The sequence below is a fragment of the Toxotes jaculatrix genome, chromosome 24 (assembly GCF_017976425.1).
Source record: "Toxotes jaculatrix isolate fToxJac2 chromosome 24, fToxJac2.pri, whole genome shotgun sequence".
NCBI classification, from domain to species: Eukaryota; Metazoa; Chordata; class Actinopteri; family Toxotidae; genus Toxotes; species Toxotes jaculatrix.
The window spans coordinates 394,914-414,424 of NC_054417.1; the positions used below are offsets into that span (position 1 = coordinate 394,914).

A 19,511-nucleotide genomic window follows, 5' to 3' on the forward strand; every position below is an offset into this window, starting at 1 on the left:
TGTATTTTGTGTATATTTAATTCTAACTCTGATATGGACATTAGCCTGTGACAAAATATTATGTCCATCACCAAAGATACTGTAATGGTAAATATAAAATTCACACACTGGAGGAGCCATGGATCGACCCGCTGAGTCAGCGGTGGCAGGCTCTGTGGAGGAATCAATCAGACACTGGTACTGTATGCACACGTGCAAAGAAGAATGTACATAATATATAAAGATTTATACAAAAGGAAAATATTTACACAATATCAATATTTCCTCTCACTAAATCTTGATAACTTGCAATATGGAAATGCAATAAGCAGCTTGCTCCTGTCCAGAGGAAGCACGACTGTGTTTAAAGTTAATGAAGCGTTGCTTTGACACGTCACTCTCACGTCACGTCCAACTGCAGGAGCTGCAGGACAGTCAGAAAGTACAAGTTCTACAATCATACTGCATGAGCTGTGAGGCAAAGGGCATGGTCCAGCCTGTAGGGGGCGCTACAGAGCAGAGATGTGCCAGTTTTCATGACTTTTCGATCACCCCCATGCTCTCCATAATGATAAACATGAAACATGGCGGCCTAATAAGTGAAAACAAAAGAGAAGGCCTGTGGGTTCTCCTTCACCTACAGACACAGCCCACAGGTGTGATACCATCAAACTGCGCAACACTTCTACCTTAAACTTACCTGTGTGGCTCAGGCTCACACACAGACTTCCTCATCTCTCGGTGTTCTTCTTTGAACTATTACACCTCGTGCGCTCACAGTTTCCTGCTCTCTTACCTTGTCTTTCGCTGCTTTCAGTCACATCCTGTTTGGGCTCTCAGTGCTTGTATTTTCCTCTGACATCCACAAGATGCCAGCATTGCAACAGAAAACTCCACAGTCCAAAAGAGTCCAACACAGGATGTGACATAAAGCAACGAAAGAGAAAGTAAGACAGACCCGGAAACTGTGAGCGAACAAAGTCTGTTATTTAAAAGAAAAACACCATCCAACATATCACCGAGGGATGAGAAAGTCTGTCTGTGATGTCTGTGTGACCCTGAGCCACACAGGTAAGGTTTATACTGACACGGAAATATGTCGCCTTCACATGTGGGCTGTCTGTCGGTGAGGGACAGACTACAGGTCTTATGTTTTGTTCTCACTTATCATTTAGGCCGCAGTTTTAAAGAAAAGACCTGTACACGATAACTGCTTTTATAAAAATGCAGTGCTGCATTACCTGTACGTGAGGTGAAGCTCACCTGATCCTCTCTATTAAACTTATCCCACTGCTGCGTTATACAACTCCACGACAATGCAGAGGCAAACGTTCTATTCAGATTCAGATTAATAATCCAAAATAATAAACACATACGTGTAAACAACAACTAAATGATTGTGTTATTACGTTATAATAAGCCTTTACTGACTTTACAGATATTTAGTAATATTGAATTCACAAGATAGTCATTTAAATTATCTTCATCTTTATGAGCTATAGCACCAAAGTGTGTGTACATTAATGTGTTATAATCCAATAAAACAATCCAAATTATTTTAAAATGGGCCGTTCTCCTTATTTAGTACCTTTATTTCTGTTTGTTTGTGTATGTGTGCTGCTGGGACAAACTCATTTCCCTCTGGGATTAATAAAGTTATCTATCTATTTATTTAGTGCTTAAACAGAGAGTAGTGAGCACATCAAACTGGATCTGTAAAGGTAATGAGGACAAAAACAGGATTTTGAAATGTGGTGGTGTGTGAGATCATTGATAGAAAGTATAATACCTTACATATAAAACACTAAAGGATCATATTTCTGACTGATAACACCATCTTGCTCTGGGAACTTACTGTTTGTTCTTACTAATTATTTACTTAATGATATTTTGAGTGATCTTTTTTTAATCTTGTCATTAGGAAATGAACAAACCCAAGGAGCTGATCAGCTGATGGAGGCCATCACTTTAAGGTCTATGTGTAAGTGTCTGATATACAGTCTGCATGTGTCTGTGTATGATGGTGTGTGGGCAGTTGTCTTCTTTGTTAAAACAATATTAATTAGTTTTGTTTGCCCCTTAAACATTTTAATGGGTTAAAAAACAGTGAAAATACTAAATGTTTAATATGATATAATATTAATAAGTAAATATTTTAGATGAGGAAAGATTCTAAAAGAAAATCTGACTTGGACAGCTGCAGATTACTGATCAGATTTACAGACTGACTGTTGCAATGGAGGGTTTTTTTCCACAACTCTTAAAAACAAACAACATTTCAGAGGTTTTACATAATGTCTAATACATCACAGGCAAAATAATGATTTAAATTAACATTTCATTTGTGGTATCTTGTTTTCCAGATCATTGATGTTGGGTGTGTGTGCAGAACAGTCAGAACATGGCTTGTACAACACAACAGCAGTCTGCTGTACAGTACATCCAGCAGGCAAGAACCCACCTTGTGAGAGAACTGAGGAGTCTCTCTGTGATCGTGGAGAACTTGTATCAGAAAAGAGTTCTGAGTGATGAAGAGGTTAGCAAAATACAGGCAGAGGCTGACGACTTTGATAAAACCAGGAAAATCCTGGACTCAGTCATAAAAAAGGGGGAAGCAGCTTGTTACGAGTTACTCAGGATTATTGACACGACGAGGAAGAGGATGTTAGGGAGGCCATCTGTCCCTGAGAAAAAGACCCAGACATTTGACCTGCTCTACTGGATCAGCTGCTTTTCTTTCAAAGAAGATGCACAAATGGATCTGAACTACTTACACGGTATTTTCATTCTGAGATCTGAATGATAATGTGTCACATTTGATTATTTATCACTGATGTACTGATTTTGTTATTCACTGTGTGAATGTGCAACACTTCACAGTTCACAGTACATTCATTTACTCTCTGTTGGTTTTGTTTTAGGTCCGACACCGTGCTACAGATATCAGGCAAAGCTGAAGAGAAAAGCACGAAAAATGTCAAAGGACCTTTGGACGGCAAACAAAAAGCTGTTTGGAGGAAGCAGCAGGCCTGATCTGTCATACACCTCACTTGTATTAGACACAAAAGGAAATGTTAGTCCATGTAAAATAAAGAAACTTAAGAGCAAGAAGAGCAAGATGAGGCGCTCTAAAAAGCTCAGGACATACATCCCTCAGGACGACCTGAAAATGTCCCCCAGTGACCTGCTGAAAACAGAGGAGAACATTGTCTTGGTTGGTAAACCTGGAATCGGAAAGACGGCTCTCACTCATGAAATACTGAAGCTTTGGGCAGATAGAGACAGCAAGGAACTGGATTACATGTTTTACTTTGACATGAGAGAGAAGTCAGACTTAGAGAAAGCCAGGAGCTTGGAGGATCTTCTTTTCACTGAGTTCAGTGAACCAGACGAAGGAAAGGAAGAGGTCTTAGGTGATATAAAGAACAACTCTGACAACGTCACAATCATTTTTGATGGAGTCACAGATCTCTCTCCATCTGTGGTGAGGAGACTTGTAGAGAAAGATCTACTGCCTGATGCAAAAATCATCATAACATGCAGACCAGATGAGGAAGACGACTTCTTTTCTGAAGACTCTCTCAGAGTGGAAGTGAAAGGCTTCAGTGAACAGTCCATAAAAACTTACTTCTCTGCAACACTAGGTGAAAAACAGGAGGAAGTTTTGAGCAACTTGGAGTTGTTAACTCTGTGCTACGTCCCCATGTACGCGCTGATGGTGGCTGTCTGCTATTCATCCAACAGCTTTCCACCTCCACGCAGTATAACTGAAATATACATCCATATTGTTCGCTTCTGCCTTCAAATGAATGGAAACAAAACAGAAAACAAACATCTAAATTCCTACATCAAAAACCAGGCGAAGGAAATATTCTCTTTGGCTGAAGCTGCTTTTCTTGCGACTGAAGGAAAAACTGTGATCTTGGCAGAGCTGCCCTGTGAAGACAGCTGTGTCGTCTCCTTCCTGAATCCACTTCTTATCAAAGTTTCCCATACTGAGACAAAGACCACAGCTGCATTCCTCCATTACACGATGCAGGAGTTCTTTGCAGCACTGTGGCTCTTGAAGAATCCAGGTAAAGTTAAGGATGTTTTTCAGCAATGCCTGACTGGGGACAGGAGACACATGAGACATCTGATCCCTTTCATGTGTCGACTGCTGAACGAGAATCACCCGAGTCTGATGAAGTGTCTGATTCCAGCTGGGGAGCTGGAGGACACCTCTAACTGGTTCTTTAAGGACGTGATAACCACGTTTTCTGACCGTCTGTGTGAGCCAGATGAGGCTGAGCCTGAGGACATTGGGTCTGATGTCGACACACTCTTCCTATGCCAGTGCTTCTATGAGTCCCAGTGTCCTGGACATTGCATTTCCCTTCTGGAGAATCTGGACTACCGTCTTGATCTGTCTGAACAGAGTCTCGACCTTTACTCTTGCTGTGCTGTGGCCTATGTGGTCTCTCAGTCGAAGGAGAGGAAAATAAGTCTGAACCTTGGACGTGTGACGGTATCAGACCAAGGAATGAGACGACTGTTTGGATGCTTTGACAATGTGCAGTGGTAAGGGTGTGCTTCTGTTCTGAGTATAGAGTAATATGGAGAGGAAATATAATGAGAATGATCCTTTACTGTTGATGACTTGTATAATGAGGAAATGGTCTTTGATTCTTCATATTACAGGTGTGACCCTCTCCCACGGCAGCTGTGGGACATTTTCCTTCTCAGTGAAAGCTCGATGGACCACACCTCCCTACTCCAGCTTGATGGAAATCAGCTGCACCTTCCAGTTGAGGGCAAACGACGGCTGTTTGAAGGAGCTGTAGAAGTGATGCAGAAGATTACTACGAAGGTCAATGTCTGCCTGTACTGGGACAGGGAGACTCCTGTCAGTCAGAGTCTGTGTGAGTCCCTCCTGGAGGCTTTGCCACACATCGGCTCACTCAGGTGTGTAGCTGTTGTTTTTGTGTCACGCTGATTCCACATATTTTCATTTCTAGCATTTTGTAAAACTGTTAATATTAAAATGAAATCCTTCTTTTTTTGGTGGTTAAATTGCTGAGTCATCTCCAGGAGGGCAGCTGCTGTACACAAAGCCTCACTTTGTCTCAAGCACTTGAAATTCAACATACACTCATTCAACATACACTTATTTTATCGGTTTTTCTTTTACAGAGCATATTTGACAGATTAAATTTAATGTTAGTTTATGGAAAGCCATCTCGCATTTTAGGTAGGTGTTTACCAGAGCTAATGCCTTTGAATCACCCTGTGGCTTTTTTTTGTGGGGGGGGGGCGTGTCACTTTTCATGTATGCAGTGGGAGCTGGTGTTAAAACAACAAAGTGTAGCTGATAAACAGTATTTGTTATAAATCCTGAGGGTTTAGTTTAGTTGAGTTTATTCCATGGTCAGATCAGACTCTCAGTTCCATCCATCATAGAAAAGCTTTCTGAAGCCTCAGGTGGGCAGAGGGAGACATTTCCTCAGTGATCATCATTATCATCATTACTGTAAAAGTCACTGTGTAGAGGTCTTCTTGTGACCTCAGCTCTCTTTGGGGCAGCTCAGTCCCCTTGGTTCTCCCACAGTTCAAAGAACATGCTTGTTGCTCCTGGAGTGTTGTCTGTCTTAAGTATCGTCTGCTGTTGCAATGGCTGTTACGCTTGATGCAGACGAGCAGGGGAGTCTGTGTAATAAGGGTTGCTGCAGCATGTTTCCTCCGGTCCATCTTCTCTGCTGTGAGCCGACCTCTCCTCACGTGTTCAGCTTGATTATCTTTTAATTTAATAATAATACAGACTCCATGGAATATGGATAATAACCAACATAAAAATAAGATCAACCAGCAGTTTGTTTACTCTGTTTTAAAGAATCTTTGAAATTTGTATTAGTGTACAACTGTAGACTTAATGCTTAAATTTGAATATGATGCAGTTTTACTGTGCAATATAAACTTGCTTGATGTGTTTGTTGTTGTATCATCCAGCTTCAGGAAGACGTTCACACGTCCACGATTACAGGACGAGGAGAGACGCCATGGGACACTGGAGAGGGAGGAGAGGAGGCTGTTGTTGGAACTTTTTCTGAAAGCAGCACTTCTTAAAGAAGAACAGTTTCACAGTGTAGTGAAGATGCTCCTCTCATTGTTTTCTGTTGACACTGACTTACACAACATCCAGCTGGATTTTTATCAACATGTCCAGAATAAGGGATGTTCAAGTGTCCTTCCAGCATTACAGTCAGTTTTCCAGTCAGCTCCTTCAGTCTGGGTCATAGACCTCTCAGAGAGAAAGGCCTCCATCCTCCTGGAAGTGCTGAAGCTCCAACCACAGAAGAAACAGGTGGAGCTGACAGGCTGGTCCCATGAAGAGAGTGAAGTGAGGAGTTTCCTGCAGTGTCTGCCTTATATCTCACAGCTCAGGTAAATGGATTGTACTAAACATGACTTCAGTTTTCAGCTTCAGTTAATGAGCTCCATTCATCAGTGCACAGCAACATTACATCATGGTGGGTGGTTTTAGTGGGGGGAGATTTTTTACTCCAGGCACCACAGTGCACTTATTCCTACATTACCCAGAGTTCCTTCTCGTTTGTTGATCTTTTTACTGCTTTACAGCTTTTTTTCTGCTGTTTTTCAAAATGTCAGGATGAAGCAGGAGTTTCCTCCATTAAAGAACAGCCACACATGCTGCTTTCTCTTTAAGTGCATCACTGAGTTAGTGTTGGATTCACTCTGTCATCCATCTGCAGAGGTTTTTTCTCTGAGGACTGAATCAGTTGAAGTCTTTCTCAGCAGATGTGATCAGTCACTCATGCTGGATGGAGAGCTCATTCATTGGCTGCTCTGACTCTGATACAAGCAATAAATGAAGAGTAGCTGAGGAGGATGTTTAACAGTGAATGATTGAAGGAGTGAGTGAGAGGATTTGGAGCTTTTTGTTTTTGCTTCATTGAAATGAAATCACAGGTGATGAGGAAGTGACAGTCCACCACTGGAAATGCTAATGATGCTTCACTAGGAGCTGATCCAGTTTGAAAGCGTCTGACACAATGAGGGACGTTCAAAGTCCTGCTCTAACATTTCAGACTCTGGAGATAATTGATGGATAAATGATGTGAGGATCGTCCTTGTTGCCTGACATTCCTGCTTCCTTAAACATTTACTGAAGTTAGTCAGTAAAACTTATTGTCAGTTGAATTTCAGGCTGATTGATTTTACTGTATTATGCTGATTAGCAGCTATTTTGAAGGCTTTTAGCAGCTCCACTGCCTGTATGTCAGTATTGTGTGTCTCTTTTTCTCACACTGACGTCGTAACTAAATGTTTTATTCTCCTTCCAGTTTGTCTCACAGGGTTAAAGTCTCAGATCAAAGCAGGTTCATTGGGAATCTGTTCTGTGCAGCAGCAGAGAGAGAACAACAGACAGGAGAGAAGATCCTGGAGCTGTTATCATCAGTGTGTAGATACGAAACATTCCCTCTGACAGACACAGACATGGATGATGATGAGGAGGAATATGAGGAATATCAGAGTGATTTCCTGCTGGATCTTTTCCTCCATGTGAAGGACCATGACACAGAAACAGGTGTGAGTGTCCTTCCAGCATTACAGTCAGTTTTCCAGTCAGCTCCTTCAGTCTGGGTCATAGACCTCTCAAAGAGAAAGGCCTCCATCCTCCTGGAAGTGCTGAAGCTCCAACCACAGAAGAAACAGGTGAAGCTGAGAGGCTGGTCCCATGAAGAGAGTGAAGTGAGGAGTTTCCTGCAGTGTCTGCCTTATATCTCACAGCTCAGGTAAATGGATTGTACTAAACATGACTTCAGTTTTCAGCTTCAGTTAATGAGCTCCATTCATCAGTGCACAGCAACATTACATCATGGTGGGTGGTTTTAGTGGGGGGAGATTTTTTACTCCAGGCACCACAGTGCACTTATTCCTACATTACCCAGAGTTCCTTCTCGTTTGTTGATCTTTTTACTGCTTTACAGCTTTTTTTCTGCTGTTTTTCAAAATGTCAGGATGAAGCAGGAGTTTCCTCCATTAAAGAACAGCCACACATGCTGCTTTCTCTTTAAGTGCATCACTGAGTTAGTGTTGGATTCACTCTGTCATCCATCTGCAGAGGTTTTTTCTCTGAGGACTGAATCAGTTGAAGTCTTTCTCAGCAGATGTGATCAGTCACTCATGCTGGATGGAGAGCTCATTCATTGGCTGCTCTGACTCTGATACAAGCAATAAATGAAGAGTAGCTGAGGAGGATGTTTAACAGTGAATGATTGAAGGAGTGAGTGAGAGGATTTGGAGCTTTTTGTTTTTGCTTCATTGAAATGAAATCACAGGTGATGAGGAAGTGACAGTCCACCACTGGAAATGCTAATGATGCTTCACTAGGAGCTGATCCAGTTTGAAAGCGTCTGACACAATGAGGGACGTTCAAAGTCCTGCTCTAACATTTCAGACTCTGGAGATAATTGATGGATAAATGATGTGAGGATCGTCCTTGTTGCCTGACATTCCTGCTTCCTTAAACATTTACTGAAGTTAGTCAGTAAAACTTATTGTCAGTTGAATTTCAGGCTGATTGATTTTACTGTATTATGCTGATTAGCAGCTATTTTGAAGGCTTTTAGCAGCTCCACTGCCTGTATGTCAGTATTGTGTGTCTCTTTTTCTCACACTGACGTTGTAACTAAATGTTTTATTCTCCTTCCAGTTTGTCTCCCTGGGTTCAAGACTCAGATCAAAGCAGGTTCATTGGGAATCTGTTCTGTGCAGCAGCAGAGAGAGAACAACAGACAGGAGAGAAGATCCTGGAGCTGTTATCATCAGTGTGCAGATACGAAACATTCCCTCTGACAGACACAGACATGTATGATGATGAGGAGGAATATGAGGAATATCAGAGTGATTTCCTGCTGGATCTTTTCCTCCATGTGAAGGACCATGACACAGAAACAGGTGTGAGTGTCCTTCCAGCATTACAGTCAGTTTTCCAGTCAGCTCCTTCAGTCTGGTTCATAGACCTCTCAGAGAGAAAGGCCTCCATCCTCCTGGAAGTGCTGAAGCTCCAACCACAGAAGAAACAGGTGAAGCTGAGAGGCTGGTCCCATGAAGAGAGAGAAGGGAGGAGTTTCCTGCAGTGTCTGCCTTATATCTCACAGCTCAGGTAAATGGATTGTACTAAACATGACTTCAGTTTTCAGCTTCAGTTAATGAGCTCCATTCATCAGTGCACAGCAACATTACATCATGGTGGGTGGTTTTAGTGGGGGGAGATTTTTTACTCCAGGCACCACAGTGCACTTATTCCTACATTACCCAGAGTTCCTTCTCGTTTGTTGATCTTTTTACTGCTTTACAGCTTTTTTTCTGCTGTTTTTCAAAATGTCAGGATGAAGCAGGAGTTTCCTCCATTAAAGAACAGCCACACATGCTGCTTTCTCTTTAAGTGCATCACTGAGTTAGTGTTGGATTCACTCTGTCATCCATCTGCAGAGGTTTTTTCTCTGAGGACTGAATCAGTTGAAGTCTTTCTCAGCAGATGTGATCAGTCACTCATGCTGGATGGAGAGCTCATTCATTGGCTGCTCTGACTCTGATACAAGCAATAAATGAAGAGTAGCTGAGGAGGATGTTTAACAGTGAATGATTGAAGGAGTGAGTGAGAGGATTTGGAGCTTTTTGTTTTTGCTTCATTGAAATGAAATCACAGGTGATGAGGAAGTGACAGTCCACCACTGGAAATGCTAATGATGCTTCACTAGGAGCTGATCCAGTTTGAAAGCGTCTGACACAATGAGGGACGTTCAAAGTCCTGCTCTAACATTTCAGACTCTGGAGATAATTGATGGATAAATGATGTGAGGATCGTCCTTGTTGCCTGACATTCCTGCTTCCTTAAACATTTACTGAAGTTAGTCAGTAAAACTTATTGTCAGTTGAATTTCAGGCTGATTGATTTTACTGTATTATGCTGATTAGCAGCTATTTTGAAGGCTTTTAGCAGCTCCACTGCCTGTATGTCAGTATTGTGTGTCTCTTTTTCTCACACTGACGTTGTAACTAAATGTTTTATTCTCCTTCCAGTTTGTCTCCCTGGGTTCAAGACTCAGATCAAAGCAGGTTCATTGGGAATCTGTTCTGTGCAGCAGCAGAGAGAGAACAACAGACAGGAGAGAAGATCCTGGAGCTGTTATCATCAGTGTGCAGATACGAAACATTCCCTCTGACAGAGAGATACATGAATGATGATAAGGAGGAATATCAGAGTGATTTCCTGCTGGATCTTTTCCTCCATGTGAAGGACCATGACACAGAAACAGGTGTGAGTGTCCTTCCAGCATTACAGTCAGTTTTCCAGTCAGCTCCTTCAGTCTGGTTCATAGACCTCTCAAAGAGAAAGGCCTCCATCCTCCTGGAAGTGCTGAAGCTCCAACCACAGAAGAAACAGGTGAAGCTGAGAGGCTGGTCCCATGAAGAGAGTGAAGTGAGGAGTTTCCTGCAGTGTCTGCCTTATATCTCACAGCTCAGGTAAATGGATTGTACTAAACATGACTTCAGTTTTCAGCTTCAGTTAATGAGCTCCATTCATCAGTGCACAGCAACATTACATCATGGTGGGTGGTTTTAGTGGGGGGAGATTTTTTACTCCAGGCACCACAGTGCACTTATTCCTACATTACCCAGAGTTCCTTCTCGTTTGTTGATCTTTTTACTGCTTTACAGCTTTTTTTCTGCTGTTTTTCAAAATGTCAGGATGAAGCAGGAGTTTCCTCCATTAAAGAACAGCCACACATGCTGCTTTCTCTTTAAGTGCATCACTGAGTTAGTGTTGGATTCACTCTGTCATCCATCTGCAGAGGTTTTTTCTCTGAGGACTGAATCAGTTGAAGTCTTTCTCAGCAGATGTGATCAGTCACTCATGCTGGATGGAGAGCTCATTCATTGGCTGCTCTGACTCTGATACAAGCAATAAATGAAGAGTAGCTGAGGAGGATGTTTAACAGTGAATGATTGAAGGAGTGAGTGAGAGGATTTGGAGCTTTTTGTTTTTGCTTCATTGAAATGAAATCACAGGTGATGAGGAAGTGACAGTCCACCACTGGAAATGCTAATGATGCTTCACTAGGAGCTGATCCAGTTTGAAAGCGTCTGACACAATGAGGGACGTTCAAAGTCCTGCTCTAACATTTCAGACTCTGGAGATAATTGATGGATAAATGATGTGAGGATCGTCCTTGTTGCCTGACATTCCTGCTTCCTTAAACATTTACTGAAGTTAGTCAGTAAAACTTATTGTCAGTTGAATTTCAGGCTGATTGATTTTACTGTATTATGCTGATTAGCAGCTATTTTGAAGGCTTTTAGCAGCTCCACTGCCTGTATGTCAGTATTGTGTGTCTCTTTTTCTCACACTGACGTCGTAACTAAATGTTTTATTCTCCTTCCAGTTTGTCTCCCTGGTTTAAAGTCTCAGATCAAACCAGGATCATTGGGAATCTGTTCTGTGCAGCAGCAGAGAGAGAACAACAGACAGGAGAGAAGATCCTGGAGCTGTTATCATCAGTGTGCAGATACAAAACATTCCCTCTGACAGAGAGATACATGAATGATGATAAGGAGGAATATCAGAGTGATTTCCTGCTGGATCTTTTCCTCCATGTGAAGGACCATGAGACAGAAACAGGTGTGAGTGTCCTTCCAGCATTACAGTCAGTTTTCCAGTCAGCTCCTTCAGTCTGGGTCATAGACCTCTCAAAGAGAAAGGCCTCCATCCTCCTGGAAGTGCTGAAGCTCCAACCACAGAAGAAACAGGTGAAGCTGAGAGGCTGGTCCCATGAAGAGAGTGAAGTGAGGAGTTTCCTGCAGTGTCTGCCTTATATCTCACAGCTCAGGTAAATGGATTGTACTAAACATGACTTCAGTTTTCAGCTTCAGTTAATGAGCTCCATTCATCAGTGCACAGCAACATTACATCATGGTGGGTGGTTTTAGTGGGGGGAGATTTTTTACTCCAGGCACCACAGTGCACTTATTCCTACATTACCCAGAGTTCCTTCTCGTTTGTTGATCTTTTTACTGCTTTACAGCTTTTTTTCTGCTGTTTTTCAAAATGTCAGGATGAAGCAGGAGTTTCCTCCATTAAAGAACAGCCACACATGCTGCTTTCTCTTTAAGTGCATCACTGAGTTAGTGTTGGATTCACTCTGTCATCCATCTGCAGAGGTTTTTTCTCTGAGGACTGAATCAGTTGAAGTCTTTCTCAGCAGATGTGATCAGTCACTCATGCTGGATGGAGAGCTCATTCATTGGCTGCTCTGACTCTGATACAAGCAATAAATGAAGAGTAGCTGAGGAGGATGTTTAACAGTGAATGATTGAAGGAGTGAGTGAGAGGATTTGGAGCTTTTTGTTTTTGCTTCATTGAAATGAAATCACAGGTGATGAGGAAGTGACAGTCCACCACTGGAAATGCTAATGATGCTTCACTAGGAGCTGATCCAGTTTGAAAGCGTCTGACACAATGAGGGACGTTCAAAGTCCTGCTCTAACATTTCAGACTCTGGAGATAATTGATGGATAAATGATGTGAGGATCGTCCTTGTTGCCTGACATTCCTGCTTCCTTAAACATTTACTGAAGTTAGTCAGTAAAACTTATTGTCAGTTGAATTTCAGGCTGATTGATTTTACTGTATTATGCTGATTAGCAGCTATTTTGAAGGCTTTTAGCAGCTCCACTGCCTGTATGTCAGTATTGTGTGTCTCTTTTTCTCACACTGACGTCGTAACTAAATGTTTTATTCTCCTTCCAGTTTGTCTCACAGGGTTAAAGTCTCAGATCAAACCAGGATCATTGGGAATCTGTTCTGTGCAGCAGCAGAGAGAGAACAACAGACAGGAGAGAAGATCCTGGAGCTGTTATCATCAGTGTGTAGATACGAAACATTCCCTCTGACAGACACAGACATGGATGATGATGAGGAGGAATATGAGGAATATCAGAGTGATTTCCTGCTGGATCTTTTCCTCCATGTGAAGGACCATGAGACAGAAACAGGTGTGAGTGTCCTTCCAGCATTACAGTCAGTTTTCCAGTCAGCTCCTTCAGTCTGGGTCATAGACCTCTCAAAGAGAAAGGCCTCCATCCTCCTGGAAGTGCTGAAGCTCCAACCACAGAAGAAACAGGTGGAGCTGAGAGGCTGGTCCCATGAAGAGAGTGAAGTGAGGAGTTTCCTGCAGTGTCTGCCTTATATCTCACAGCTCAGGTAAATGGATTGTACTAAACATGACTTCAGTTTTCAGCTTCAGTTAATGAGCTCCATTCATCAGTGCACAGCAACATTACATCATGGTGTGTAATTACTATAGTTCCTCCCAGTGTATATACTTGCTCATGCTTAATGAAAGACATTGTTCTGCAGTAAGTCTTTTATTTTTGTCCTTAAGCTCTGATTTCACAGTTCATATATAATGTTGTCTCTTAGCTGTGATCCAGAGTTCTTCCAGCGGGTGTGTACATCCATGAAATGAGCGTGTCCTGTTCCTGTAGCACCATCCAGTCCAGTTTGAATGTTTAGTTCGTGGCATATGATAGTTACTGTATATCACACCTGCTTCGTTCTCTGTCTGTCTTTGATTTTCAGGCTGTCCAACAATATGGTCTTGTTGCTGTTGCGATGGGTAAGAAGGGGGAGACTGTCCTGCCTGTTGGCTACTGAAGAGCTTTCTCTTGCTCCTGAGCCAGCACAGCCATCACAGAGAGTAACGTTGAAGCTCGTCAGTAGTTTGGCATCCCTGCTGAGACACTGGACAGTCCGACGGTTGGACCTGACTGAGTTCTGCGTCCCTGCTCAGTGTCTCATAACGCTGCTGCTTCATGATGCTCCTCTAACAATCAAGTAAATGTTTTTCCTGAGATTTATAATTACGTTGTAAAGAACGACAGTGCATAACGTCTGTTCATCCATTTTCATTTGTTAAATCTGTAGACTGAGTCCAGAGAATGTCCAGCAGCTACTGGACCTCCTCCATGAAGTCCAGGACAAGGCCTTGACATTGTCCTTCTTGACTAAGGTTGGTGGAGACCTGACCTCCTGCTCTCTGACCTGGGAGCAGCTTCACTATGTGCTGCAGCAGTCGTCAGCTCAGACCATCACTGTGAACCTGAGGAAGAACCAGTTCTTACAGGAGAGCGTCACACGTCTGCTTCCCTTCCTGGACAGGATTTCATTTAAAAGGTGGTTACGTTTGTTTTTTTACCTTTTACCAGATACAAACATCCAGTTTCATTTATATATGCCATCAGCAGCTTCTTCATTCTTTAACTGAACATTGTTCTGGTGAATGCACTGTTTCAGGTCCAGTCCCAGCTTTGTGAAGCAGGCCATCACTGAGGTGTATAAAGCACACGCCAGCCAGCTCATACCCAGTTTACTGAGATCATTCGATCAGGTGATCAGCCTGACCTGCAGAGAGCTGGACTCAGTGGACTGTGCTGCTGTGCTCTTCACCCTCAGACACAGTGTCAGAGTTAAACTGAACCTGGTGTGGACCTCCATACCAGCAGGGGAAACAGAGTCCTTCCTCTTCTCACTGGACAAAGTTTCTCAGCTCAGGTCAGACACTGGTGTTTCTCTGTCTCTGTATCTCTACTCACACAGGGTCTAACTCACCTGTACCTGGAGCACCTTAGATGTTAGAGGAGGTGTTCATACTTCCCATCCTGTCCTCTCTCATCACACAGCAGTTAAACACATTTACCTCAGTGCTGACAGCAGCGCTTTGCTTTTTAAATGTTTGCAAATTGCTCGGAACACGCATGCGCCTCTGGTTGTGCGTCTCTCTAAACTGTTCTGCCACAAAATTGAGATTTTTATCCAGTAAAAGCAGCTTTTTATGCTGCAGCTTTAGACTGTGGTTGTTTTTATGTTCATAACAAACACTACATACAACCAGGATCTGCTGGGCCCGTGTCACCACAGCTAAAAGCTAATCCATGCCGGGAAAACAACTCGCCTCCACTCACCTCCACATCCAGGTGCGACAGGTATCTCCGCGTGACCCAAAGCATCGCCGAACTGAAGGGGCGGATCTCCGCTTTCTACCGGATCAGGGAAGATGAACGAAGACTCCCCAGCGCTGGGTCCATTAGAACAGGCGGAGGAAACTGTCTCCCCCTCATCCTCCACCTGCCTGTCAACTCCACCTGAGCAACAGGTACAACATCCTGGATGAGCAGGATTATCGGACGTTGGGTTGGAAGGAACATGAATGAATGAATGAATGGAGCTCACTCTGTCATTTCCTGACATCATTAAATCCCACCGGCAGCTGACAGAGTCATTATCTACACCTGCACAGACGACTTTTTAAAACAGCAGCCTGAGCTCCTGAAGCGTGTCTTCCTCTGTCTCTGTAACACTGTCAAACAGTCCCACCTCAGTGTCTTCACCTCCGGCTCAGCTCCCACCTGTGGCAGGGGGCGGGGCCGGTTGTGTCACCTGTGTCTCTCCCACAGTTTGGGCTTCACAGACAGTTTTAATGCTCCACTGAAACAAACCGTGCAGCTGTTTGCTCTCTGACAGTCTATCATACGCTACTTTCTACGCTGCCAACCTGCGCCAGGTGACCGGTCCGTCAGAGATTGATGTCCCCCAGCTACAAGTCACTACTGCTTTAGTTCCACCTTTGCCAGCTGTACGTGCTCTACCGGACCCTCTGAGACCTCTCACAGTAACTCCTGTCATCATCACGGACACAACACTAAACGAACTGAAGCCTGAATTTTAATCATCTCATATCTGTATACGCACATAAACCACCAGCTGCTCTCCCACACCTGAAGAAGACTCTGCCAGTGACCCTGAATATGGTTATTCTGAGTGTAAGATCTCCTTTAGACATTTCCTATTAACCACCTGATTTTAGATAATAATATTAGATAATATATTAATAATATTGATTATATGTCTAACTCTTCTCCTCCAGGAAAGTTAGAAAAGGTGGGGGTACAGCAGCCATCCTCTCAGCATCACTTGGTTTTAAAGACACTGTTCAGGAACATGTGGATGATCAATCACTCTTTTGCTTTGGCATTTTTTTATTTGCTTAGCTACTTAATTAATTTGGTATATCTCTGCATGTCTCCACCAGTGTTGACAGGAATCTGCTGCTGAGGTTCATCCACTGCTGTGCTGCCTGTGACGCCCAGCAGGAGGCAGCATCAGGCCTGCTGAGGACCACACAGCACAGGCTGGATCTGTCCTGCTCCTCCTGTGTGGAGATGTCAGAGCAGGATCAGACTGAGACTCTGCGTCTGACGGCTAACGACTGCAGAGCCGTCTCCACCATCCTGAGACACAGCAGCCAGGACATACAGCTCGACCTGCGAGACTGTGAGGTGGAGGACCACGGACTGGATCTGCTCTTTCCTGTCTTAGACAGAGTCCGCCTCAGGTGGGACAGACCACAAACCAGAGAAGACAGTTATTCATGTTCATGTTTATGTGTTGTAACTGTCTCTGTTCCTTCTGTTTAGAGCCAGTAAAGCTGTCATCCTCCAGCTGGTGTCCCTGGTTCCTGTGATCAGTGAGAGGGACACGGTGAGACGGGCGGTGTCCCTGTGTGAAGCCCTGGGTAGAGAGCTGGACCTCAGTCACACCACAGTGGATCAGAGGGCCTGTGGAGCTTTGGCCCGGATGCTGGAGTTCTCTGATGGACTGACGGAGCTGGACCTCAGTCACTGTCAGCTCACTGACCAGCTGCTGCTCACACTCATCACACATCTGCACAAAGTCCAAGTCCTGGAGTGAGTGTCATTATCTAATAAACTGAATATTTAATTTAACTCCCCACAGTAAAGCTGATGACATGACGGGTTCCACTCACATCATCCAGATAAAAGAGGGTGAAAAGTGTCCTGGGATCTGTGGTGCAGCTCAGGAATCCACAGCAGCAGCCGGCTGACAGAACTCTCCAGACTAACTGTACCTTTGTGTCACTTCTTGTGTTTGTGTTACAGTTTGAGTCACAACAAGATCACTGATGTTTCTACTGACAAGTTACTCCAGCTGGTCTCCATCAACCCTTCCACTGAGACTGTGCGGTGAGCCTTATATTAGCTGAATTATACTGTTAGGTGTATTATTCTGGCTGAATGAGTGACATTTGCTCTCTCTTTGTTTTTATTTGTAGACTCTTCAGTAACAACATCATGGACAGAGCAGCTTTTCAGAAACACAAGCACTTTGAAATATGGTGAACCATCCGTCAGTCAGGCGACAGCGTGACGTTCAGGGAAAAACTGTTTTGTAATGATGAGATGAAAGTACTGTGAACTGTGCCACGGGTTCAGTCCAGCGAGTGTTTGAAGCTCTCTGTTCCCTGAGACTCTGAAAATAAAACGACATGGTGGCAAATCTCTGAGAGCCGACTCGGATTCAGGCCTCTGCAGTTTCACACTCAGACTAAATGCTGACTCGCATTCGGATGCCGGCTGTTCGCAACACACACACACACACACACTCCTCTCCAGCGCTGTGTACACAGGCGGACTATTCATCTTTCCCCTCGCCAGCATCAATAAATGATGGCTGCTCTCTCTTTCTCCTTCTCTGTTTAAATATTCATCGGCAGCGCTGCTCGTTTCGCTAAACAGCCAGACGACACACACACACACACACACACACACACACACACACACACACACAGTGGTGCATTAGCAATTCAGTCCATCGTCTTCGGAATCAGCGCTGCACACACACACACACACACACACATACATTATACACGGACACAATCACAGTTACACACTTATTACACACACACATTTATGGAAAAACACACAAGCACACAATGAAGACAAAAAGCCAGAGAAGCGAATGGCTGCTCTGACTGCAGTGAATCAGTGTGTCTGTGTGTGTGTGTGTGTGTCTGTGTGTTTGGCACTGGGGGCGGTGATGGCAATGCAACACAACGCTGCTGGACACTGTGTTTATCACAAATCAAAGGAACAGGAAGTGTGATTGGGAAATGCTCGTTTCCGTTTCAGCAGGTGTCAGGTGGTTAGCCTAGCTTAGCATAAAACCAGTGTGAAGCTGTTTGTTCAGCACACACACACAGACACACACACAGTTACATGCTCTGTTTATCACGACTTAACTTCCTAACACACGGCCGGCTGAACCTCCCTGTGGACTCATTCATATTTCATTAGCACTCGCTCTCTTTTCCTTCTCCACACCTTCCTGTCCACCTCCCTCTCGCTCGCCTCGCTCTGTATTCACCTCTACCTTGTTCTCTCTCGTTCTCTGTCTCAAAGAAGGAGGTTTTCTCTCTCTAATTGAGCTCCTTTCGTTGCCATGGAGTTTCACAGTAATGGTGTGTGTGTGTGTGTTGTCCATTGTTGACTGGTCATTGAAAACCAGTTTGAAAAGCAGGAACACACAGGAAGGTTTACTGGTTTGTTCACTGAGACGAATCAAACCAAACCAACAGCATCATTGGAACTAATCAATGATCAGTTTAATTTAATCAATCATCCATGTTTCACCTGAGTCAAAACACAAGTACACTTTTTATTATGGATTTTCTGCTTCCTAAAGAAAATCTGTCCAACAAATGAATTAATCAACTAACCAATCAACCAGCCAACAGCTAACCAATCATGTAACCAAAGTGTCCACCAACTTTATCAATAACCAACCATTCAATGACAAACTAACCAATTTATAACAGATCAATAAATCTAACACTAACTAACCAATCTGGCACCTTGCTAACCAGCAACTTAATGTCCAACCAGCTAGTCAGTGTATAACAGCAGCTTCATCAGCAGCTTCATCAGCCAAACTGAACGAGTTAACTCTGGTTCAGTTTGGCTGTTTGTGGCCATGTCTCCTCTCCCACTTCTCCCTTTCACTCGCCCACACACTTTTATCCTGTGTGTGTGTGTGTGTGTGTGTGTGTGTGCGTGCGCGCTGTGAGATGTGAGGAGAAAAGTGAATAATGTGTGAATGACTCATCCACCTCTCTCTCTCCCTCTCTCTCGACAAACACACATCAGGATAAAAGGGTGTGGGCGATCGAAAGGGAAGAAGACAGGGTTGAGCAAGGACGTGCGAGTCCAACAGAGACAGAGAGAGAGAGAAAACATCCAGCATGCATGAATGGACACACTCTTTCTCTCTCTCTTTCATATCAGAGAAAAATTGTTTGTCCCAGTTTTTTGAGAAGCGAGTGAGTCACCTTGTTTCTCTCTCTCTCTCTCTCTCTCTCTCACACACACACGTATCCACACAGCGGTGAACATCGTCCTCTTAAAGGACCAGACCTCAGTGTGTGACATGGTCTGGTCCTTTAACTAATCACTGCATCTGAAGAAAAGAGAGTTTGAAAACATTAAAAACTGTTTGTTAAAATTTAAGGACGTGTCCAGTGTGTTCGGCAAATACATGCTGAGCTGTTTATGTAGATTTTTCAGATGAAAACCTCCCCCAGGTCACAGCGTTTCCCCCTCACCTCCAACCCCGG

At 43.6% G+C, this 19,511-nt stretch overlaps 2 protein-coding genes across 2 annotated transcripts; both read left to right on the top strand.

The window, feature by feature from the left end:
* The first annotated feature begins 939 nt into the window (after positions 1 to 939).
* LOC121178215 lies at positions 940 to 13,511 on the top strand. Its single transcript, XM_041032780.1, has 11 exons — positions 940 to 1,050; positions 2,343 to 2,756; positions 2,901 to 4,539; positions 4,660 to 4,923; positions 5,965 to 6,399; positions 7,320 to 7,772; positions 8,693 to 9,145; positions 10,066 to 10,509; positions 11,430 to 11,873; positions 12,794 to 13,246; positions 13,466 to 13,511. The coding sequence occupies exons 2-11, from the start codon at positions 2,381 to 2,383 to the stop codon at positions 13,509 to 13,511; spliced, it is 5,007 nt and encodes a 1,668-aa protein (XP_040888714.1). The 5' UTR covers positions 940 to 1,050; positions 2,343 to 2,380.
* A 126-nt stretch (positions 13,512 to 13,637) lies between these two features.
* On the top strand, positions 13,638 to 17,291 carry LOC121177697 (protein NLRC5-like). The gene is made up of 7 exons (XM_041032012.1): positions 13,638 to 13,879; positions 13,970 to 14,218; positions 14,339 to 14,596; positions 16,134 to 16,436; positions 16,519 to 16,788; positions 17,002 to 17,085; positions 17,175 to 17,291. Exons 1-7 carry the CDS (start codon positions 13,638 to 13,640, stop codon positions 17,239 to 17,241), a joined length of 1,473 nt encoding a protein of 490 aa, XP_040887946.1. The 3' UTR covers positions 17,242 to 17,291.
* Positions 17,292 to 19,511: the final 2,220 nt, after the last annotated feature.